The sequence below is a fragment of the Periplaneta americana genome, chromosome 9, assembly GCF_040183065.1.
Source record: "Periplaneta americana isolate PAMFEO1 chromosome 9, P.americana_PAMFEO1_priV1, whole genome shotgun sequence".
Lineage (NCBI taxonomy): Eukaryota > Metazoa > Arthropoda > Insecta > Blattodea > Blattidae > Periplaneta > Periplaneta americana.
In genome coordinates, this window is record NC_091125.1 from 162,775,742 (window position 1) to 162,801,608 (window position 25,867).

At 36.6% G+C, this 25,867-nt stretch overlaps 1 protein-coding gene and 1 long non-coding RNA gene across 4 annotated transcripts in view; one reads left to right on the plus strand and one right to left on the minus strand.

Annotated features, from left to right (window-relative positions):
- The window catches only part of LOC138706692 (uncharacterized), a 39,398-nt gene extending 19,050 nt beyond the window's left edge, over nucleotides 1–20,348 (plus strand). For 2 of the 3 annotated variants that reach the window (XR_011334050.1, XR_011334051.1), the window contains exons 2-4: nucleotides 3,025–3,159; nucleotides 5,801–16,506; nucleotides 16,659–20,348. Coding sequence is in view for 1 of the 3 variants with exons in the window: in XM_069836275.1 (XP_069692376.1) it covers nucleotides 3,025–3,159; nucleotides 5,801–11,119 (5,454 nt within the window). In the remaining 2 variants the exon portion in view is untranslated. Of the gene's footprint in view, nucleotides 1–3,024; nucleotides 3,160–5,800 lie in introns of all 3 variants that reach the window. The other variant, XM_069836275.1, reaches the window with a different exon arrangement.
- A 4,635-nt stretch (nucleotides 20,349–24,983) lies between these two features.
- Nucleotides 24,984–25,631, minus strand: LOC138706694 (uncharacterized). The gene is made up of 2 exons (XR_011334052.1): nucleotides 25,355–25,631; nucleotides 24,984–25,222 (listed from the first exon to the last, which is right to left on the minus strand). It is a non-coding gene; the product is annotated as an uncharacterized lncRNA (long non-coding RNA).
- Between the last annotated feature and the right edge of the window lie 236 nt (nucleotides 25,632–25,867).

Genomic DNA, 25,867 nt, shown 5'->3' on the forward strand with positions numbered 1-25,867 from the left:
AGTGGTAAGTTTCCAATTTACAATTATTACTATGTTAAACGTCTCTAAAAACAATATGTTAAAAGCCTAAAGCAGTAAAATGAATGTCGCGCTTAAGCGGTAAGAAGAGGGAAATTGTTGTGTGTGTTACGTTGGGAATACTGAATGTGGTATTTCACACTTACCGCGTATTGGTTCTGTGCGGAAAACAAGCAAATACGCACGATCTCGCACAAATGTTTTTGACGTATTACATAATGGGTTAATAGTGTTGTACTGTCCATGAATCATGTAATTCAATACGAAAATAACAGATACTGCATGTAAGTCAAAATTAGAATACCTGCCTGTTAAATATGCAGTTTACATATTGTGATTCCTTGAAGAGCATCTTGTCGGGGTTTTACCCTATTATTATTATTATTATTATTATTATTATTATTATTATTATTATCATTATTATTATTATTATTATTATTATTATTATTATTAATTACTAATAATAAACTTTCCGTGAAGCACCCTGATACTATTTTATTTATGACATCCCTGAATAGAAGCAGCAGTTACTTTCAATCACAGTATAACAAAGAAAGCATGATGCAAGTGGAGATGTGTCAAAATACAGTACAACGAATAATTCCTTGCATTAATTGAATTTGATATGCATATAAGTGCAGTTGTTTGTGAAACACTTCGTGAATTGTGCAATGTGGCATTCGTAGTTCTCTTGATGCCTGGATTTCTTTGGACTTCGAAAAAATGTTTGCCGAATTTCCTCAACTCGTTCATCAGATGATACTGTCTTCCACCTCAATGCTTCCTTATGATGCTTCCAATGGCAAGAAATTTGTTGTAGCATGATTTGATAGTGTTTTTATGAGATGCATATTTTTTATACATACTTCTGAAATTTCGTTTTACCACTGATATTAACTCAGCAAACCATATAACAGGTTGTGCACGTCCTTGTGATGACGCCATTTTAACTTCAATAATTGTAATGTATTTTATTTCAAAGGGCTTCTTGGCACAAATATTGCGTAAAATTAGACATTAGATCATTTTGCATCTATGGTACTCATAAACGGTTGACAAAGTTAAGTATGTTAAATGTGGCAACTTAAGTTTATTATGTGCCCATAGCAACTCCTGTCTCTCTTTGCATCTCAATCTTGCTAGCTTCATAGCTGTCAAATCCTGGTTCATAATGTAAGGCAAAGTTTCCAAACGTCAGAGAATGCAAAACTCAGCACACAAGTGAAGTACCATAACTTTTCTTTACAGATTCACATCAAAGTGTGGGCAATGAAACTTGCACTAATATAGACAGCATAAAATGATGAACTTTCCAACTTTGCAAATTGTGAAAATTTGCTTCTAAATTAGAATTAAAAAGGACATAATTATGGCAAAATATACAGTAGCGTGCAAATTAATCAGAACAACGTAATTACTTATGCAAAAACACTCAAACGGGATAAAAAAAAGGATCTAAGACATACCTCAGTAATCTATGTGGCCTCCCTTTTTCCTAATAACAGCTCTGAGACGATTTGGCATGGATTCCACTAATTTCCCACAAATATTCTTCATTTCTTCATCGCAAAACCATACACCAATGAGGGCAGAAATCATTTTCTCCTTTGTAGAGCAATCCATTTTTTGCATTCTCCTTTTGCAAATTGACCACAAGTTCTCAATGGGGTTGATGTCGGGTGAGTTGCCTGGCCAGGGGAGTACCTGAATATTCTTCTTGTTGAAGAATTCTGTAGTTTTTCGAGACGTATGGCATGGTGCCAGGTCTTGTTGGAACACACCTCTGCCATCCGGAAATGATTTTTGCAGCTGGGGTACGATTCTGGTTTCCAATAAGTGAATATATTTGTCAGAATTCATCATTCCCATGATAGGTATTAATGCTCCAGGCCCTTCATGTGTAAAACAACCCCAAAACATTACTTTAGGGGGGTATTTGGGTGCTTGTTGGAGATGAGCTGCTGTTACTTTTTCGGATCCTTTCTGTACATAAGAAACACGGATGTCTTATTTGCGTAAAAAGTATTCTTGCAGTTAATATTATAATTATAATATTTTTAATATCAGAAGATAGTTTATTTAAAATATTAGTTTTGGGGATTAATGTAAAGATTTATCTTTTTTCTGTGGCCGTGAAACTCGAAATGAAACTCATCAGAAAAAAGTACATTCTTCCAGTCATTCACTGTCCAGTGTTGATGTAATTTTGCCCACATTAAGCGTTTTTTGCACATAACAGGGGTTAGCAGTTGCTTCTTAATAGGCTTACGAGCCCTTCGTCCAGCTTCCAAAAGCCTACGCCGCACTGTTGTGACGTGAATATTCGCCCCAGTGGTAGCCATTAACTCGCGGGTTAAGTCGACAGCAGTTAGACTAGGATTTAATTTACTTTTCCTGACAATGAAACGATCATCTGCAGGTGAAGTCTTCCTTTTCTGGCCACAGTTTCCTCTTTTCTGGGGTGTGATGGATCCAGTCTCCCTGTATCGTTTTATGATCGAATTAACAGTAGCCAAACCGATGTGACATTCTGCAGCAATTTGCCTCTGTATCATAGAAGAATGCTCTGCTAATGTTATAATTTTAGACCGTTTTCGTGGAGTTGTATCCATTTATGAAGAAGATAGAATGTACACAGGATTGCAGTATTAAGTCTTCAACACAACTGAAATGCTTACAAGTACAAAACGACAGGCAAAATGTCACATATTATAAAAAAAAAATAATGACAGACCTTCAACAATGGAATTACACGTACTACAGATGTCAATTAAAGCTGTATGAGTAGCTGTGAGGCCAACAATGACAGAAAATGTAAAAATATGTCGTGTTCGGATTAATTTGCACGCTACTGTAGTTTGTAAGAGCTGCAGCAGGCTACAAATTATTCAGACTATTGGGGGAGGGGGGGACGGTACTGGTATAAAAAGATATTGACAGCATAAATAGTGACACAGAACATTCGACTATCAATGCAGTACTTAAATAGTGTATTACTTTCCACAGCTGCCTTTTCCTCCAAAATTTGTTGCGGGCGGTTCAGAGGAAATGCGGTCACTGTTGCTTCATCAAGACCAGGCGGGGCAGTATACAAGCACATCAGAACAGTATTCATTTACACATGACGAGGTGGACCTGTCGGTGAGTTGAATGAAATACCTATATTGTAATATGCTTAGAATGAAACCTTGAAAACTCAAAAAAAATTATAAAATGCATCATTGTTGCAATTGACTGTATGTGTTTAAGACAGATAATGGCTTCTGACTCCAGTCAAGCAGAATGGTCCTCATGTAGCCTACAGATATATCTACTAATATAAAGAAACTCATCTTGCAGAGACATCAACTGTCTCAATTGACAGAGATGTTTTAAATCATTATTTTGGTGAATAAGAAACACAGCCCACTGTAAATTAAATGCTAACACTTAAATGGGTAGTGATTCAGTTTATGTTTAATGTGATTATACCACTGCCTGCTGGATCACATCCTATGGCTGCTTACACTGCCTGCCCAATCAACAGTGATAGTGCATCTCCTTGCTTTAGCCTGCAGTGAATTGAAAAAGCATCTGTTAGAGTCCACTTGCTCTACTGCCTCATTTAAAATTCGCAAGTTTATCTTCTTTACTTTCCTTCCTGTGACCATGGTCTTCGTCTTGTTTGCATTTATCTTCATTCCATACTGCTCACAGCTGTCATTTAGCTCTAGTAGCATATCCTGTAGTATCGTCTCCTCTTCTGCTAACAAGGCCATATCATCAGCAAATCTTATGCAGTTTATTCTTCTACCTCCTACTATCACTCTTCCCATGTTCTGAATGTAATGTTTGTTAGAAACACACTGTATGATTAATGTTTCTTTTCGTTAACATTTTCTTAGAGACACAGTGTATTACTATATGATTTATGTCTTTTTCGTTAACATTTTTTAGAGACACACTGTATTACTATATGATTTATTTTTTTTTCGTTAACATTTTTAGAGACACACTGTATTACTATACGATTTATGTTCTTTTCGTTAACATTTTCTTAGAGACACACTGTAGTACTATATGATTTATGTTTTTTTTTCGTTAACATTTTCTTAGAGACACACTGTATTACTATATGATTTATGTTTTTTTTTCGTTAACATTTTCTTAGAGACACAATGTATTACTATATGATTTATGTTTTTTTCGTTAACATTTTCTTAGAGACACACTGTATTACTATATGATTTATGTTTTTTCGTTAACATTGTCTTAGAGACACACTGTATTACTATATGATTTATGTTTTTTTCGTTAACATTTTCTTAGAGACACACTGTATTACTATATGATTTATATTTCTTTCGTTAACATTTTCTTAGAGACACATTGTATTACTATATGATTTATGTTTTTTTCGTTAACATTTTCTTAGACACACACTGTATTACTATATGATTTATGTTTTTTCGTTAACATTTTCTTAGAGACACACTGTATTACTATATGATTTATGTTTTTTTCGTTAACATTTTCTTAGAGACACACTGTATTACTATATGATTTATGTTTTTTTCGTTAACATTTTCTTAGAGACACACTGTATTACTATATGATTTATGTTTCTTTCGTTAACATTTTCTTAGAGACACATTGTATTACTATATGATTAATGTTTTTTTCGTTAACATTTTCTTAGAGACACACTGTATTACTATATGATTTATGTTTTTTTCGTTAACATTTTCTTAGAGACACACTGTATTACTATATGATTTATGTTTTTTTCGTTAACATTTTCTTAGAGACACACTGTATTACTATATGATTTATGTTTTTTCGTTAACATTTTTTAGAGACGCACTGTATTACTATATGATTTATGTTTTTTTCATTAACATTTTCTTAGAGACACACTGTATTACTATATGATTTATGTTTTTTTCGTTAACATTTTCTTAGAGACACACTGTATTACTATATGATTTATGTTTTTTTCGTTAACATTTTCTTAGAGACACACTGTATTACTATATGATTTATGTTTTTTCGTTAACATTTTTTAGAGACACACTGTATTACTATATGATTCATGTTTTTTTCGTTAACATTTTCTTAGAGACACGCTGTATTACTATATGATTTATGTTTTTTTCGTTAACATTTTCTTAGAGACACACTGTATTACTATATGATTTATGTTGTTTTCGTTAACATTTTCTTAGAGACACACTGTATTACTATATGATTTATGTTTTTTTCGTTAACATTTTCTTAGAGACACACTGTATTACTATATGATTTATGTTTTTTTCGTTAACATTTTTTAGAGACACACTGTATTACTATATGATTTATGTTTTTTTTCGTTAACATTTTCTTAGAGACACACTGTATTACTATATGATTTATGTTTTTTTCGTTAACATTTTCTTAGAGACACACTGTATTACTATATGATTTATGTTTCTTTCGTTAACATTTTCTTAGAGACACATTGTATTACTATATGATTAATGTTTTTTTCGTTAACATTTTCTTAGAGACAGACTGTATTACTATATGATTTATGTTGTTTTCGTTAACATTTTCTTAGAGACACACTGTATTACTATATGATTTATGTTTTTTCGTTAACATTTTCTTAGAGACACACTGTATTACTATATGATTTATGTTTTTTCGTTAACATTTTCTTAGAGACACACTGTATTACTATATGATTTATGTTTTTTCGTTAACATTTTTTAGAGACACACTGTATTTACTGTATAATTTATGTTTTTTATTTTTATTTCTTCAGAACAGCAAGAAATCAACACAAAATAGGAGTCAGCATGGAAAGCTGCTCAAAAATGTGTACAATCTCCTTTACTGCAAGCCGAAAGGAGTTGCCGATATGAGTGGTGGGCTGTATGAAGTGAAAGTTGCAACTCTTCTCTTTGTGCGCGGTCTGCGGCTGGGCACGTCATTCTATTTGGCAACAAACTTGGCTGATGCTGGTCTGTTCGATGACATCATATTCAAGTACAAAGAACCAGGCCCTGATGAAGCTTATACCGTGTGCTTTCTTCAATTGAAACATAAAAAGAGTGATGGAAGAAAGGCAATCATTAAGGAGAGCGATATTCTGGCCCTGAAGGGAGATTTCAGTCTTCCTAAATACTGCAAGTCATACAGTGACCTCAAGAAAAAGCTCGCAAGTCAAAATGATCACGTGATATTCAGAGAAAAAATAGATTCGTGTATATTTGCAATCTACACAAATGCTTCTATGGATAAACATCTGCCTTTGAGAATTACAACTTACAGAGCTTTAAGTGCAGAAAAAATATTGGGTTCAGGAGGTAATATGATGATGTTCAACGAACAGGATGATCAGTATTTATTCAACTATTTCAAAGATATACCTCGCTACCTGAAATTCTTACAAGACTTGAAGTCAGGGATTTATTTAAATGATACCAATAAAAAGATTGAGGAGTTTAGTAAAACAGTAGCCAATGAGTTAGCACTCAAACTGACTGGATTGAAAAATAATTTCGATTCCAATAAGATAGAGCACTTAATTCATGCAGTTCAACATCTTGGAGACATTTCTGACTATAGCGAATTTCTTTCTAAACTTCTCATGTTCACTTCACAGGCAAATGAGAGAGAGATTGACGAAATTATAAAGGCCGAGCTTCAAGACACTCTTATGACCACAAAGACTGAAACGGCCGCCATTTTCAAGGAACTAATTGAAAATATGCACAAGTGGTGGAAGTACGACAACTTCTATCTGTCGGAAGAAACTCCATTTTGGAGAAATATAGTCCAAACACGAGTTGATCGCATTTCGCAAATAAATGACATTAAAAGACGGGAACTCACTAGGTTAGGAATTCAGTTCAAGTCAGTTGCAACGCAGAGAATAAGAGACGTTCTCAAATCCAATCATCTTGTGAACATAGTGTCGGATGCCGAATCAACAGCTCTGAGCTGTCTGAAAGTGCACCAGGTTTTAGAGGAGAAGAAATTAGGGTTTTTATTGGTAGGAATGGAAACTCTTGTACGCTATGAGAAGGACGTTCTTTCGCTTTGGCCGAGCAAGTGGTGTCCGGTACTTGTTATTGACTGTGATGGTTTTCTACAAAACTTGGATAAAATGTGGGACTTGATATTCAATGTAGTGGAAGTAGACGGAAAGCACAAAGCTCTAGTCGTGTCTGAGTCTCAAGACAACATTTCAGATTCATCAGTCAGGCAGAGGGTTGAAGAAAATTTCGTGAAAGTAGTAGATAAGCTGAGCTTTGAGCACCTGAGTTGCGAGTCGCAAAATACTTTATTGAACAAGACAACTGTAAGATTCCAAGGTGCCCCAGTGCCCCTTCATACTATTATAGAGGAGTGTTGTGTTCTATCTGATTCCATCAACGTACACTTCATGTCTCAACTTATTCATGACGATTACAATCTGAAGATAGGAGAACAACTTGAAGACGTGATTAGTTATTATATACCGAGAGTGATGGACAGTTGCCAATGCATCAACACAACCATTCTAGCAACGAATCCAATAGATTTTTCTGGTGTGATAGCTGTGTCAGGATATACAGCAAAGGACTTGCTAAAGTATGTACCCAAAGGCACAGAGATCAGAACGTTACAACTGCAGGACTGCAGTGATGTTTGCGAGTCACCAAGTCAGAGAATTAGAAGTGATGGACATAAACAAGAAAAAGAAGAAACAACAAAAACAGAATTTGATGTTGCTCAAGGAGCACAGAAAAGAAGAATGGTTTCTTCTTTGATACGAAAGGAAAGTGCACAATGTTTTTCTGACATCATTTTAACACGCCATGAGTCTGAATCAAGTCAGTCCCAGTGTTGCTCGCTGTTTATCATAGATAACGAACAAGGTTTTCACGAGTTGTGTCAGTACCATACAAACGTCCACTGGCTTGCAAAGCATGAACAAAATGGAGCTGAAGTCCTTAAATGGGTCAAGTCTCAGGGCGATGTGGACATTATCTATCAGCATCTCAACAAGACTATCAAAACAGTCTATAACAAGCTGGATAACGTGATGAGCACTCCGGACAGACTCACGCTGATTGTTGCAGAAGCTGGCATGGGCAAGTCAACACTACTGACTCACATGGCAATGGGAACCAAACAGTCAGATCCCGGTATGTGGGTAATTAGGGTCAATTTGAATGATTACACTAATTATCTTGATAAGATTGACCCCCAAACGTATGATATGGAGAAGACTTTCAACTTCTTGTGCATGGCTGCAAATACGGAATCAGTTCTGGAGATGAAATTACTGGAGTATTTCTTTAAGGAAACAGGGAACATGGCAGTATTCCTGGATGGGTATGACGAAATAAGTCCAACGCATGCGGAGAAAGCGGGCGTAATACTGGAATGTTTATGCCAAAGCAAAGTCAAGAAGCTGTGGGTTACTTCAAGGCCCATCATGAGGAACTTTCTTGAGAAAATTCTGTCAACATTTGCATATACATTACGTCCATTCTCTGCAGATGATCAGAAGTGTTTTATCTTCAATTTCTGGATGAGCAGAATATCAAATTTGAACAGGAACAATGATAACATTGCTCAACGCCTTTTCAAATTATCCTCGAAATTTCTGGATGGTCATTTCATGGGCATCCCTCTTCAGACAATGATGTTGGCAGAAGCATGTGAGAATCACGTGTCCACTTTCAAAAATCTTCCAGAAAACCTCAACTTACTGGAGCTGTATGACAAATTTGTAGAGAAAAAAGTTGAAATTTACTGTAAGGAAAAGAAAAAGGTAGACACAACCATACCTGGTGTCAAAGAAGACAATGAATACTGGCATAATTTATTTCTCGAAAATCATATTTTGGCTTCTATGACAACACTGTTTCCTCCTTCAAAATACGGACATTTATATACAATTGACACTAAAATAAAAATGGACATTTTCATGACCAAAATCGAAGAAGGCCATGAAAAAACTGGAATAATCAACAATGTTGTAGATAGTCAACATCAGTTCATTCACAGGACATTCGCCGATTACTTCGTGGGGAAGTGTCTCTCGTTCAGATTTTCACCATCAGACAAATACAATTCCATTCACCATTCACTAACGAGATATTTCACAAAAACCATGATGGAATCAATCTATGAAATGATATTTGAGCACGATTTTGATTTTGTACGCAACATACTGGACAGTATCCTAGCTAGAGATTTACCACTGCACTCTGCAATTATTAATCATGACAAAGCTTCCATTCAGATGTTGCTGGAAAATGGAGAGGGCGTAAATTTAAGGGATCGAGGGGGCCGCACACCTCTTCATCTTGCAGCCTGTTACTGCTCCAACATCAACAAAAAGCTGGAATCATACAAGACGTCTGATTCATGCACTGACAATTTGTTAGAAAAGCTTGTGAACAGCGGTGCTGACATCAACGTAACAGACGATGTGCTTCACTGGAGACCTCTGCGCTACGCCGACAAGATGAAAGCATGGGATGTCATAGAGTACTTCTTGCAAAACAAGGGAACGACAGAGGATTTAATTGCAACTAAGCTAGAAGCTTCTAAACGTAGGAACAAGCAGGATGTTTTGTACATAGCTGCCAGCAAGGGCTATGTCAAGCTTCTGCAGTTTATACTACAGACTAAGCTCAGCTCAAGTGAAAGAGCTCAACATTACTTCCTGTACGAGAACTACACTCCACTGCGCACGGCTGTGAAGAACGAGCAGTGGGATGTGCTCAAAGTGTTAGTGTCAAACCACATAGACATAAATGGGAAGCACGGTGAAGGAGACACCATTCTGCACTGGGCAGCAAGACAAGGCAAACCAGAAGCGATCACCAAGCTGGTGGAACTTGGCGCAGATATAAACATTCGGAATAACTTCGGGAACACGCCCTTGCACTGCGCAGCTCGCAATGGGTCTCTGTCTGTCGTGACCACGATTGTGAGTCTGGGAGGGAATGTAAGTATTGTCAACAATGACGGCAATACTGCTCTATACCAGGCTGCAGGTCAAGGGATGTGGCACGTAGTCAACCACCTACTGCACCTGGGGTCCAACATCAACATCGGTAGCAGCATCGGTAATACGCCTCTTCATTGGGCTGCCGAGAAGGGAGAACTGGACATTATACGCCAGCTGGTGCAGTCACACGCAGATATCAACATCCGTAACAATGGGGGCAACACCCCTCTCCACTGGGCAGTATGGAAGGGCACAGAGGAAAGTATTAAAGTTTTAGTACAACTGGGTGCACAAATCAACGTCCGTAACAACCAGCTCGAGACTCCTATGTACTGGGCCGCTAAACAGAACAAGTGGAACAAGGTCAAGACTCTGATTGACCTCGGAGCGGACGTGAATATCGGCAATGGGAAGGGCAATATGCCTCTCCACTGGGCTGCGAAGTACGGCACCGTTGAGATCATCAAACACTTGGCAGCACTCAGTTCTGTTGATGTTAAAAACAACCACGGAAACTGTCCTTTGCACTTTGCAGCTGGAAATGGAAAATGTGAGCTTATTACCCAGCTGGTGGAGTTAGGTGCAACTGTGAACATACAGAACAACGTTGGCAACACACCGCTGCACTGGGCTGTAGGTGAGGACAAAAAGGACGCAATTCGACTGCTGGTCCAGTTGAAAGCGGATACACGATCAAGAAATATTGAAGGAAACTCTCCCCTTCACATAGCAGCAGGTCAGAAAAGATGGGAAGCCGATGAGAGGTTTCTGCATCTGAACATGGACACAAATGCCGGAAGTAGTCGCAACAAATTGGTGTACCGGTTCTATGGCAACGACAATGTAGATCTAGTTAAACTTCTGATTGGTTTAGGTTCTAATCGCAATGCACACAATAAGAAGCGGGAGACAGCTCTGCATCGTGCTGCTTACCTGGGCAATTTGAATGTTGTAAAATACTTAACACAAGTGAAAGTGCTGATAAATGCTAGGAATACGTTTGGTATGACACCTCTTGACCTAGCCTTCAAGAGGGAGAAGATACGACAGGCTATAATAAAAGAATTACAGGAACAAGGTGCAACAAGAGGGAATTTTCTGTCAAGGCTAATTCCCGTTATAAACTGAATACATTAACAGACATAGATTACTGAAACTTCATATATTTTCAGAGATTTTCAGCAATTGCCCTGTTTAATTAAACTAGGCTTGTGAAAGTCTCAGGCTGCTCACAGTTCATAAATCTGCCTTAATCTTTCTCGTAATGAGACGTATTATTTTCCTGTCCCGAACAATTTAGAAGCGCAAAACAGTGCAACACTGACGATGAATAATTAAATCATTCTCACAATGATGACGTTAAAAAAAGTAGAAGAGTCGATAGAGACCATAATAGGCCACACTTTATTATACAAGCAGAATAATCCGCCATTTTGAATCCCACAGTAAAGGTGACATAACAATTTTAACATGAGATCATGTACAAGCACAAGATTATGTAGGCATGTTTGAGGTTGGGAGCCAGTAAGCTTTCATTATAGTTATCTGTAAAATAAGCAAATACTTACTGGCTTTTAAGGAACCCGGAGGTTCATTGCCGCCCTCACATAAGCCCACCATTAGTCCCTATCCACAGCAAGATCAATCCAGTCTCTACCATCATATCCTACCTCCCTCAAATCCATTTTAATATTATCTTCCCATCTACGTCTCGGCCTCCCCAAAGGTCTTTTTCCCTCCAGCCTCCCAACTAACACTCTACATGCATTTCTGGACTCGCCCATACATGCTACATGTCCTGCCCACCTCAATCGTCTGGATTTTATGTTCCTAATTATGTCAGGTGAAGTATACAATGCGTGCAGCTCTGCGTTGTGTAACTTTCTTCATTCTCCTGTAACTTCATCCCTCTTAGCTACAAATATTTTCCTAAGAACCTTATTCTCAAACACCCTTAATCTCTGTTCCTCTCTCAAAGTGAGAGTCCAAGTTTCACAACCATACAGAACAACCGGTAATATAACTGTTTTATAAATTCTAACTTTCAGATTTTTTTACAGCAGACTGGATGACAAAAGCTTCTCAACCGAATAATAACAGGTATTTCCCATATTTATTTTGCATTTAATTTCCTCCCGAGTATCATTTATATTTGTTACTGTTGCTCCAAGATATTTGAATTTTTCCACCTCTTCGAAGAATAAATCTCCAATTTTTATAGTTCCATTTCGTATAATATTGTGGTCACGAGACATAATCATATACTTAGTCTTTTCGGGATTTACTTCCAACCCTATCGCTTTACTTGCTTCAACTAGAATTTCCGGTTTTCCCTAATCGTTTGTGGATTTTCTCCTAACAAATTCACGTCATCTGCATAGAAAAGAAGCTGATGTAACCTGTTCAATTCCAAACCCTCTATGATAGTGCATGTCCCTGCTTTTGCCCGCAGTGAATTGGAAAAGCATCAGATAGAAACTGGCCTATACGGACTCTGCTGTAAGTTTCACTAAGACACATTTTAATTAATCGAACTAGTTTCTTGGGAATACCAAATTCAATAAGAATATTATACAAAACTTCTCTCTTAACCGAGTCATACGCCTTTTTGAAATCTACGAATAACTGATGTACTGTACCCTTATAAATAAGCAAATACAATGATAAAATAAATCCATGTCAATGAATTAAAGTTTGGAAGAATATTAAAAATATGAAGTAAAGTAAATCCTATGTGCATTAATTTAAGCGAAAATTAATGAAGTAATTAATTTAAAAATATAAAATATAAAGTAAAGTAGACCGTTTTTACTCTTGTTGAGTTCCTATTCTTGCAGAATAGGCTAATCATTTATGTTGTTTTCACAACCTTTTGCATGGTTGTTATTGTAATGGCTCAGTATTTTAAATTCTTTACACATTTAAAACTTTATGATACACGAAGCATTTCATCATCCAGTTTATTTCCGTACTTTCCATCATGTGTCAGTAGGTCTAGTGGTCTGTTGTGGTCTCACTCCATCATTTCAGCAGATGGCCTAAACATGTTTTTCCTGAAGGACGATAGTTTATTATTTTGCGTGGTATTCTTGTAGATCGCATTCTGAGTTCATGAGATCTCCATTTGTCTATAATTTTGAATTTTCTCTAAAACACAATCAATTTTTAATTCTTTCAAAACATCCAACATACGTTTCTTCTTCTCTATTTTACTAGGTATAACCTGTAGAAAACTTAAAAGCTACTCATTTTTAAAAAAAGGATTGAGAATGGCTAATGCTGATTACAATTTATAAGTTATAGGCTAAAACACAACACAGAAATGATCTAATCAGGCGATTGTACTGTGAGCTGACAGCTTTAAAAGCAGTGCGGTATAAGATATCACCTTTGCTTGCATAATCAACACATGCATGTATCCATGTGATTGCCCATGACTGGAAGTTCTGCTGTTTGCCTGTAAACCCCTTTTGTTGCGTGCCTTACGGTTAGGACATAAACCAATCACAAATTAAACTAGATCTACACGACGCAGTCTGACTGCTGGTCCAGTTCGAGCAGATATAGGATCAAGAAACATTTATGGAAACTCTCCCCTCAATATAGCAAAAGATCAGAAAAGAAAAGAAGCTGATGAGAGGTTTCTGCATCTGACAATGTAACATTACTGAACGTTAAGAAAACTTCCAAACAATTTATAGACCATTCGAAAGAGCATCCTGAAATATTTACAATTCATATTGGAAATAGTCAGCTAAGCCTCATGTTAATAACATATATCAAAATATAATTATTTATTCCATCTTATGGCTTAAGCATTGAATTACATATGAAAGGATAATTTTCATATTGGAGTTAAATGGCAAGTTGTAGCTGATTTAAGTGAACACCATATTTTAACGTTTTGGTGGCTACTTCATCCACACACAACCCCCAGAATGTCTGGAGGACCACACCTGCTGTTGGTCGACGGGTCCATTGGACCTAGCTGGGAGATATTGTTGATCACCAGCTTTCCTTCCTTAAGCCACTGGAGGACGATTTTAGTGCCATAGCAGGTCAGCACTAGGAACAGAAAAGTAGAAAGAGGAGGAAGGAAAGGGAAATGAACCCCTAGGCCTCGAATGCTCTAATGCCGTCGGGGTCGAAGAAAGTAAGAGTTCAGTCAGAGGACTGGATAGGAAAGGGAAAAGAGGGAATTAGGTATTGGATAGAGGAAAATTATACCAAATTCAGTCATTAACTCATCAAGCTGACCAGTGCTAATTGATGAGTAGCCCCTCCCTTTAGTTCAGCTCGTAAAATTATGCTTACTAACAGCTGCACCACGGGAAGGTAGGGATGGGACATTGGGTATTTGTCCAGGTTGGTTCCTTAAAGCCTTCAATGGGAAGGATTAATGGCTCTCCCCCCTGTATCCGACAGATACCCTTTTGCCGGTGCAGGTGTTACGTGCTGTCTCTTCTCCCTTTATAGATCTCTTGGATATGGAACAACAAGTTTTGATGGTGAAATCATTGCAATAAGTGAAAGTCTCAGGAATCTTCTATGCCACATCAATAAATTTAGGAATGTAGTTATATTGTCAGACTCCAAAGCAGCTATTCTATCAATCGTCTCTAAACACACACCTTCATCTCAAACAGCAGAAATAACTAAAATGCTCTCTCAATTATTATCACTCAATAAAAGAATTGTATTCCAATGGATACCATCCCATCGTGGAATCCTGGGAAACGAGAATGCAGATGCTTTAGCAAAGAAGGGCAGCACTGCTACTTACAGACCTGTTACTAAATCTACGTATTACTCTGTGAAGAGATTTATTAAATCTACATACTTAGACTTCAACAAACAAAATTTGATAACTCAATCCCAAGGGAAAAAATGGAACTCACTGCATCAAAATCCACAGTTAATTCCCGATTTACCACGAAAATCGTCTGTAGCTGCATTTAGATTGGCAACAGGCCATGATTGTTTGGCCAAACACCTGCATAGAATTGGTATATATCAGTCCCCTAACTGCCCATTGTGCAACTCAAACCAAGAAATGGATTCGGAACACCTCAAAATCTGTGCTTCAGTGGCTGGTCATGATAATATCTTTGAAAAATATTGGAGTGCAAGAGGTCAAATGACTTTACTGTCAAACGCCTGGCATTAGAAAACAACAACAACATATGAAAGGAAAAAATTGATGTGTTACATCATATCTAGTCTTAATACTAATGTTTTCGCCCTTTGTAGGGCATCTTCAGGTACGAGATACAGCAAAATATCATCTAAAATAAATTACAAAACATGCTTTACATTTGGAAAGTGACATGACTATGCTTCTCTACTTACTTTCAACAAGTTATTGGCAACAACACAATATATTGAGGACACCATGTATGGAGATCTACTTTGTATGCAGGGGCGGCTTTCAAAGAGGGGCTGCGGAGCTGCAGCACCCCCAGACATTTGTGGATCTTGTCTCGTTTTATTTAGTGAAAAACATTTATTATACTGTCTCTATTAGCGGGTCGATTTAAAAAAAAATCGCTCTCAATGACATGCACGCAATTGTTAGTGAAGTCACTTCCTCCCCTGGTGCTGCCAGAGCAAAACCAGAGACAAGGACTAGAGGGTGAAGCCACTTCCTCCCCTGGAGCTGCCAGTGTCGTCTCGGATGCTTTGCGCGTTAGTTTTACCCCTCCCCCTGCTGACCCTTGTCGTGAATCCAGAGTTTCCAGGTGCTGCAAAATTTGCAGCAGTTTGTCAGTAGCGCGCAGTTTTAAATACATTTTCTTTAATGTTGTGAGTATAACAAGTGCAACAATGTTTAAATCTGTACAATATTTACAGTCTATTCAGTTCAGTACCTTAACAATTCAGGAGAAATGTGAAATTAAGTGTCCATCAGTTGAATCTCACAATGGAAAGAGCCGCTAAACAAAATACAAAGGCTCGCATATTTTTTGCTAATTTATCCAGTATCCCTGCTTTCTTCTCTCGATCTCCACACAGTCTGTATTAGATTAATGTGTTCCAAAGACAATTCCATCAGCTGGAGCAACAAGATGGAGTTTTACAATAAGAACAGTAAATGTTGTTTATGAGAAGAAGGAGCCATTGCTAGAATGTTTTCAAACCATAATGGAATCTGGAACATCTAACAACATCACAATAAATGAGGCAAGCGCCCTGGTGCGTACTCTTGAATATCCTGAATCCAATTTCTGGCTCAGTTATTTTTTCCATTTATTGATGTATCATGTATACAAGTTATACAACCAAGTACAACATCGCCAGTTAGATATTTCTAAGGTTCAAATCTGCATATAAAAAATTAAATTATGGTTTATTTAACGACACTCGCAACTGCAGGGGTTATATCAGCGTCGCTGGTATGCCGGAATTTTGTCCTGCAGGATTCTTTTAAATGCCAGTAAATCTACTGACATGAGCCTGTCTCATTTAAACACAACTTACAAGATAAGGCGCATGGAACTAATGTTTAAATAAAGTAGGTAATCTTAGCATGCAGGCTTTCACGGCCGGTGTCTAGTTGAAACAGAGCTTTCGGGCTAAGATGCCGTGGTCTACTGGTGCTGACGTTGGTAACGTCAGCACCAGTAGACCACGGCATCTTAGCCCGGAAGCTCTGTTTCAACTAAAGTAGGTAAGTTGCTTGGTTTATTTTTGTATGCAGCCCCCCTTAATTCAATACCCATGAGCCGCCACTGTTTGTATGCCAACATCACGTATTGTTTTACTTCATAGCTACGCAAATTCACATCATTTTAAAATTTTGACAGGATATTTTAATGTTGCTGTGGATGATTAATATTGTTACTATGTTATATTTACTCTATTCATGTCATTTTCTAAATGTAAAGCATGTTTTTTAATTTATTTTAGATGATATTTTGCTATATCTCGTACCTGAAGATGCCCTACAAAGGGCGAAAACGTTAGTATTAAGACTAAATATGATGTAATACATCAATGTTTTCCTTTCATATGTAATTCAATGGCTAAGCCATAAGACGGAATAAATAATTAATTATAGTTTGATATATGTTATCTTGAAATATGGTGAAATCTCTAATATTACATTCTGTGATGCACGTATGAACGAGCTAGAGAAAGTTAAAGAGGATGGGGTGGGGGTCTTCGCCATCCTGGTGGACACAAGGATCGAATACGTATATTGTTTTTTCTAACAAAGCAGCATAGGGAGCGAGCCACACTTCCATTTCTCTCATAGATATGGTAGAAACTGATAGGTTTAATCAGCACAAACGACACATTTGAAAACAGCACTGACCACTGTATTAGAAGGGCAACTGGTACATGTGAATTTCATATGGAAGAATGGAGTGTCATCAACTCTCTTTAGTAAAGTGTAGTTGGTGCAAGAAACTTTTGTGTTTTTGTTCAACTATCATTATCATTCACAGGAGAATGAATTTGTTGAAGGAGAATAAGCAGGAACTGTCACATTATTAATGAGTACGTGTTTGATTTTATGTTTGTTTCGAGAATCTCATATGCATTTATTGTAATGTGTTTAAAATTTTCGATCACTCACCACACACTCACAATATAATAGCAGTAAGCTATGTAAAATTAGCAGTTTTAATACGTCCCTGCATTATATTTCCAAAAATTATATATAAATTGTTTAGAACTTTGCTTAACATACAGTTGTGGTTCCTAATTATTTTTAATGTACGTAACCTCTCCTTGCTACGTTTAGGAAGTACACTGCTATCGCAGCTTGCTCCCTATGCTACGCTGCTTTGTCAGACAACACAATATACACATTATTCAATCTTCATGCCCAGCAGGTCAAACGTAATAGATTCACATTGAATGGCAGAGACTCACTCTCTCTAGCTGGTTCATATGTGGATTGCAGGATGTAACATTATAGATTTCACCATTTTTCAGAATGTTTTTTCGAATGATGTATAAATTGTTTGGAAGTTTTCTTAACATTGAGTGACATTCCCTTGTGAGCATGGACACAAATGCTGGAAACAGTCATAACAAAAGTACTGTAGTTCTATGGTGACAATAATGACAATGACTGTGATCATATTTTTATTTTAGGAGGTTATCAACATCTTCGGTTATTTAGCGTCTGAATGAGATGAAGGTGATAATGCCGGTGAAATGAGTCTGGGGTCCAGCACCGAAAGTTACCCAGCATTTGCTCATATTGGGTTGAGGGAAAACCCCGGAAAAAACCTCAACCAGGTAACTTGCCCCAACCGGGAATCGAATCCAGAACTGTATTAAAATGACAAGAATCTTTAAATTTGTACCTACTATAAAAGAAGCCACCGGCATGGCTCAGTCAGGTAAGGAGCTTGCCTGCTGGTCTGAAGTTGCGCTCGGGAGCAGGTTCGATCCCCGCTTGGGCTGATTACCTGGTTGGGTTTTTTCTGAGGTTTTCCCCAAATGTAAGGTGAATGCCAGGTAATCTATGGGGAATCCTCGGCCTATCTCGCCAAATACCATCTCGCTATCATCAATCTCATCGACGCTAAATAATATCGTAGTTGATACTTACTTACTTACTTACAAATGGCTTTTAAGAAACCCGAAGGTTCATTGCTGCCCTCACATAAGCCCGCCATCGGTCCCTATCCTGTGCAAGATTAATCCAGTCTCTATCATCATATCCCATCTCCCTCAAATCCATTTTAATATTATCCTCCCATCTACGTCTCGGCCTCCCCAAAGGTCTTTTTCCCTCCGGTCTCCCAACTAACACTCTATATGCATTTCTTGATTCGCCCATATGTGCTACATGCCCTGCCCATCTCAAACGTCTGGATTTAATGTTCCTAATTATGTCAGGTGAAGAATACAATGCGTGCAGTTCTGCGTTGTGTAGCTTCCTCCATTCTCCTGTAGCTTCATCCTGCTTAGCCCCAAATATTTTCCTAAGCACCTTATTCTCAAACACCCTTAACCTATGTTCCTCTCTCAGAGTGAGAGTCCAAGTTTCACAACCATACAGAACAACCGGTAATATAACTGTTTTATAAATTGTAACTTTCAGATTTTTTGACAGCAGACTAGATGATAAAAGCTTCTCAACCGAATAATAACACGCATTTCCCATATTTATTCTGCATTTAATATCCTCCCGAGTGTCATTTATATTTGTTACTGTTGCTCCAAGATATTTTAATTTTTCCACCCCTTCGCGTTGTTGATACAGCGTCGTTAAATAACCAACTTAAAAAAAAATTTAAAAGTATTGATGACCATTATTGTATGATGGAGAAACGTGAGTGCAGATTGTAGAAAGTTATTGAGTACAAATGCAAATTCTTCCACTGGGATGCAAATAAAGAAAAATGTTTCAAATTTAGTGCTGCTAATTGTAAATATGTATAATAAAAGACTGTAATTCTGTGCGTAATTATTTACTTTAATGGCACCATGGATTTACCATACTTGGCACATGTAGTGTTTGATCATGGGGATCGTGTTGCACTATGTTTTTACCCTCGATTTCCGTAAATATTGCGATTTGAGGGTAGGCTAGATGAAGGGAGAGCTAAGTGATATGAAGCTGAGGAATGTGACAAGAGTGGCTTAGATAAGGGGATAGCTAAGTAACAAGAGACTGAGAACTGTGAGAAGCTTAGTTGCAGATGTCGTTACTGTCTCCCCACATCTGGCCACAGTTGCTGCTGCTAAAGTAAACAATTACCATTCTGAGTGACTTGATGAATCAAAGAACATTTTGAGTCTCTTTTATATATTATGTATATATGTAAGTAAACAATTACCATTCTGAGTCACTTGATGAATCAGAGAACATTTTGAGTCTCTTTTATATATTATGTATATATGTAAGTAAACAATTACCATTCTGAGTGACTTGAATCAGAGAACATTTTGAGTCTCTTTTATATATTATGTATATATGTAAGTAAACAATTACCCTTCTGTGTGACTTGATGAATCAGAGAACATTTTGAGTCTCTTTTATATATTATGTATATATGTAAGTAAACAATTACCATTCTGAGTGACTTGATGAATCAAAGAACATTTTGAGTCTCTTTTATATATTATGTATATATGTAAGTAAACAATTACCCTTCTGTGTGACTTGATGAATCAGAGAACATTTTGAGTCTCTTTTATATATTATGTATATATGTAAGTAAACAATTACCATTCTGTGTGACAATGAATCAAAGAACATTTTGTCTGTTTTATATATTATGTATAAATGTGTATTTATATATTTTGTACAGAATCTAGGCTAAGTAATTTATAAGCACTGAAATGATTTCATAATCACGCATGATGTGGCATTAAAAATATTTTCTTTGTTCTTTTTCTCGTATTATATTTCTACTCATAAGGCTACTTTACCCAGAGGGATCCTTTAAAAGTTCCTCTACAATATAATTCTACCTACTTCTCAACATACTCCCTCTGTATCATTTGCCTTATAATAAAAGGGTATAGTAATCACCTCAGACCAACAAATGGTTTTAATATGAAGGCATCTACAAAGAATCTAAAGTGATGTCAATAACTGGTAATGGATTCATTATAGTAATAGTACATTATACAATGAGCCTAAATGGTAGTAATTAAGACGCGAGGATGTTTATGAAATGAGCACAAGCGAGTTTCATAATTTTCATACGAGCGTCTTAATTACCATTATAGGCAAGTTTCATACGACTTTTTATGCTCGACCATATTTCTAACTTGAAATTATTCATAATTATTCATGTTATTGTTATGTGAGTGAGTGCAATAGCCTACCTCATGAATTGTGAGATGTGCGCAGACGCAAAAGTATTGATTTTTTCCGGGAAACGAATGTCGACGACCTTGATATAATCTAGAGAGTAAGATAAACATTAGTCTTGATATAACCTTGAAACTGAATTCGACATTGAAAAACGAGATGACAAATTGAATTTATTTGAATATTATTTACAATTAACGCTAATTATTATAGTAACAGAACATAACCTTCTGCGACAGTATTGGATTTCCAGCCTTCGTGACCTTTTGATAGTTGTCTTTCGATTGCATATCCGAGAATAATCGAAAGCCTGAACTTTAATGAATAGGTGTACTTTAATGACATGTATTAAAGGACTGCTACCAGGTGTATAATTACTACATTTCGGCATGGTCGAGCATAAAATTAATAATAGGTGCCTTTTCTTCACAACAGATAACCACAGATCTTGTACTGTATTTAGTAATTTATTAGACCCCTTCTACTTTAAGAGCAAAATATAAATATTGTATACAGGATGTTTCAAAAGTATAGGTACAAACTGCAAGGATGAGTAGAGGACAGCAAAACAAAACAAAAAGTCCTAATAAATATAGGTTGGGAAACCAACTGTTTCCATTACCAACAGAATTGTAATACATTTCAATTATCTCCAAACAAAAAAATACAAAGGACTGAAGTCGGAGGACATGGGAGGCCATGGTGTTGGCAAGCCATGGCCATTTCACCTGTTGTGGAAGCTTGTGCTTAATAAGAACTCTCAAACGTTCAAATAAAAGTTAGCCAGTGCTCCACACGCATGTACCACAACAGCTGTCCTTCCCAAAAAGCCACATTGTCCAGAATAATGTGTAGCTTATGTTGGAAAAATAGAGGTACGCACGACCATTAAGTATGCCAGGTAATAAATAAGGCTGCAAATCTACGAGGTGTGTTCAGTTGGTAGCCACAGTGACGACATATCTCAGAAATGATTGATTTTCGAACCTATCTTTATTAGAATATTCTGCCTTGTTTCACTGTCCTCTACTCACCCCTGCAGTTTGTAGCTAAACTTTTGAAACAGCCTGTATGTATAAAAACACACACACACACAGAAACCAGAGTCAAATACTGCACTTGTCACAATTGTTGGATCATGGTATGTACTTTGATTGAGGTTTTGTAGTGATTTATCTTACCAGTTATGTTGTTTCAAGTACAGATAACTATTCATTGGTAGCACTAGATGACTAGTAAAATGAAAAGCACATAGCTATTCAATAATCTAAAGTTCTACAGATTTACAAAAAATAAAAGGGAAAAATGGAAACTTTCAGGTAATTTTAAGGTGACTGTAACTAGCGGAAAATTTTATTTATAAATAATATGAATGAATGAATGGAGTGCATTTATCGATACACAATTATACAAACTCACGTACACAAGATCCTTCGCATGAGCCCGTACGGCCATTCATGCTATAACTGTGCACAGTTTGAATCTCCAAAGAAAATAAAAATAATACTACTAATAATAAAATAGTAAAACAACAGTTTATTATTATTATTACTACCATTATCATTATCATAATTACAACTAATGTAATCTAACTTCATACCAAATTTTCTCAAAAAAAAAAATAATAATAAAAATAAAATAAATGCAAGACATCAAAGAAAAAAACCACAGTGAAACATATAGGCCTATATATATAAACAATTCAATTCAATTCCTTATTGAAACTGCAATAAATAATCCAAGTAACTTAAATATACAGATAATACATTAAAAAAACATATACACAAGCAATAAGAAAAAACACAATAAATACGAAAAGAACATTATCCCCTAAATACCTCATTCGCTCAGTGTTAATACTACTCATTACAACACTAATGAATAACTCTTCCCCTTATTTCCTCGGCCCCCTCCCCCTCGTCCAGTTCCACCTCAGCTGTCGGACTTTTGCCATACATTTTCCCACACTCTCATAGAATTCAGCGTTATTTAATATATTGTATGTTTGCCAAGCGCCCCCTGCTAGATGTAATGAAGGACTCTGGCAGGAATCGTTTCCTCAGAGCTTCTGTGGCTTTACACTCCGATAAAATATGGTGTGATGTCTCGCAATACTGACTACAGCAGATTTACCCACAAGTTGACATCTTCAGATGTTTTGTACTCCAGCATTCAACTACTCAGTGTAACACACTTTCTCATGACTGAGAAGAATAAAAAGCTATCTGCGCACAGACATAACTGAGGATCATTTCAACTCACTAATTTTTATCTCCATAGACAGCAACATTTTGGAGAATATGGACTTCTCCAAATTCACTGATCAGTTTGCTCAGCAGAAGGCAATGCAAAAGATGTTAGAAAGCTGATATTGTATCGTGTAATTTTTAATTTCCAATTCTCACCTTAAAATAAATACAGAATTCATAAGCCAGGTTTTGATGTAGAATATGTCTTTCCCTGCACCAAGTATAAGTACCTGTTCCAGGATGCATGGTAAAACAAAAAATTACAGAATTTCAAATGTTTACTGTAACAACACTATGAGCCACAGCTGAATGCTAATGTTATTAGCAGTTAGGCCATGAACCGCTGTAACTTGTATGACCACACCCAATAACGTTACTTCCCCTCGCACGAGGGTGCCAAAGTTGCGTATAAAATTAGCCATTCCACACGACCTTTCAGTAATACAGAGTGATTTATATAGAACTGACACATTTCTTTCTTTATTTATTTCAAAACGAATGATGCTAGCCACAATTTGTTAAATCTCAAATGTAGAGTATCTTTGGGAGATTGCTAACCTCTATAGCAAATGTAGAAAATTCTTTATTTATTCGACTGGAAACTCGCTTAATGACCAGTTTTTAACGTCAAATTAAACAGGAGTTTGATTCCCTGTCATGAGATGCGCAGATGTTTTTTTTTTATTCTGTATATTTGTCATATTCTTTTAGAGATCCAGTTGTTTCCAATTCTTTACCAATCCCAGTATTGTGTTTCTTTGGAGGGGTTTACGAACACCAAATTCTCTCTGGTATGCCCTTTGAGTAGCTGTAATTGAATTCGTAATCCAATATTGCTTCACAAGGTAGAGCTTTTGATTTAATGTGTACTGCATTTTCTGTGACTAAAACAAAATGTCGAAAACAGTTGTCAACAATAAGGAATAAAGAATAAACATCTGCGCATCTCGTGGCAGGGAATCAAAACTCCTGCTTAATTTCACGTTAAAAACTGATCATTAAGTGAATTTCCAGCCGAATGAATAAAGCATTTTCAACATTTGCTATAGAGGTTAGTAATCTCCCAAAGATACTCTACATTTGAGGCAAAACAAATTATAGCTAGCATCATTCGTTTTGAAATAAATAAATAAAGAAATGTGTTAGTTCTATATAAATCACTCTGTATCTCGCCATCGAAAGAAGCTACAGACCTGTGCGACCATTGGGTTGATTTGTGATCACGAGTTCTACAATAATGAAGTGATAATAGGCACGCACAATACATATTGAGTGAAATTTTTCCTGTGAGATGGGATTAATTTCGGAATGTCACTTCATAAGAAGAGAAAATATATTGCATGCCCTTCATTAATTACATTTCTTATCATAGACCCATATAGGCCTACTCCATTGGTAAACCAAAACAAAAATAAAACGTTCAAACGAACACAAGTGCAGTTTCATTCCCGAAACTGGGTGCTGAGCGATGTATCCCTCATACAACACAGAATTTTTTTATTTCAATTCTTATCGAGGATGAAAATGGTGATATACTGTAGGCTACATACACAGCTGTTGGTAAAAGACATACAAACCCAATTCTTGTTAGCCTATAAAGGATAAAAACGTCAGGGAAGAATATACATTACTTACGGTATTAATGCTGTTTTTGGTTGTCAGTTCCTTGTGCCACTGATTTCTCTATCAGAAATAACGCATATTCATCTTTTTAACCAACTATATGGTTAGGTACGATGGTACAGTTACGCTTGCTTAGGTTAGGTTAGACTGTTAAACGTTTGTGTTTATGTGAATTCATCGAGGTTTCGATGAATACATGTTTGTACTGTATTGCCATAACAGTGTCCCATGTCATTCTGCACATAATTAGCAAGAAAGTATAAATGATTGCATGCAAGAAAAGTCATGACATGCGAAAAGAAAAGATAGTCCTATTCCCTATGTTTTAAGTATGATATCATGTTACATGAAATTTTATTTATTAAGTTGCCGTACATATGACTCGTATAAATCTTGGAGTCCAATTTCAACGAAAAACTTTTTCAATTGTTCCACAGTATCAATCTCTAACACGACGAATTTATCTTCTATTGGCTGGCACTCCATCTCTGCTAACACAGTCATCATTCGTTCTTTGCACTTTCTGCCTGCTGAATCCACATCAATGCATTGTGTTCGATGTCTGTACAAATATTCCTGTAAAGCATAGGCAAAGTTCTGATATTCGTTGGACATATCATCAATCATGTAGAGCGTAACACTGCATTTCAGATGGCACACAAGTTATTTTAAAGGTTGACACACACAAAAAAAAGAGAAATTACTTACCTTAATATTTTCTATTTGCCCCTGTAAAAGAAGAAGTATTAATTTCTTTTGAAATACGAAAGCACCCTTAAGATCTAAATCTTGTACCCACTTCGTTACTGTACGAATATATTGTTTCTTGGCTCGCACATGGTCAAGCAACAACAAGACGGTATGATTCGTCATATTTCGTAAATTTAGAAGATATCATGCTTTCCCGGATGAAACATAACCTATTTTGCACCCTCACTACTTATAAAACCTTTTTTTTTTTCTTTCTGATTGTACACGACCACAGATCATACGAAGGTTAGCGGCCAAGCTTGGAACTACAGCGCTATGTTGCCAAGTTGCCACTATGGACCCACACCTAACCCTATCCACGCTGTGACTAAAATTTCATTCATGCAGTCGCGAAAGAAAACATGAATTGCACAATGTCAACCAGCGTGCAACCTGAAAATTTGCTTATCGTCGTTGTTCTTGCAATAACTCCTATTATATTTATCGATTTTCAGATTTTTGCTCTATTAA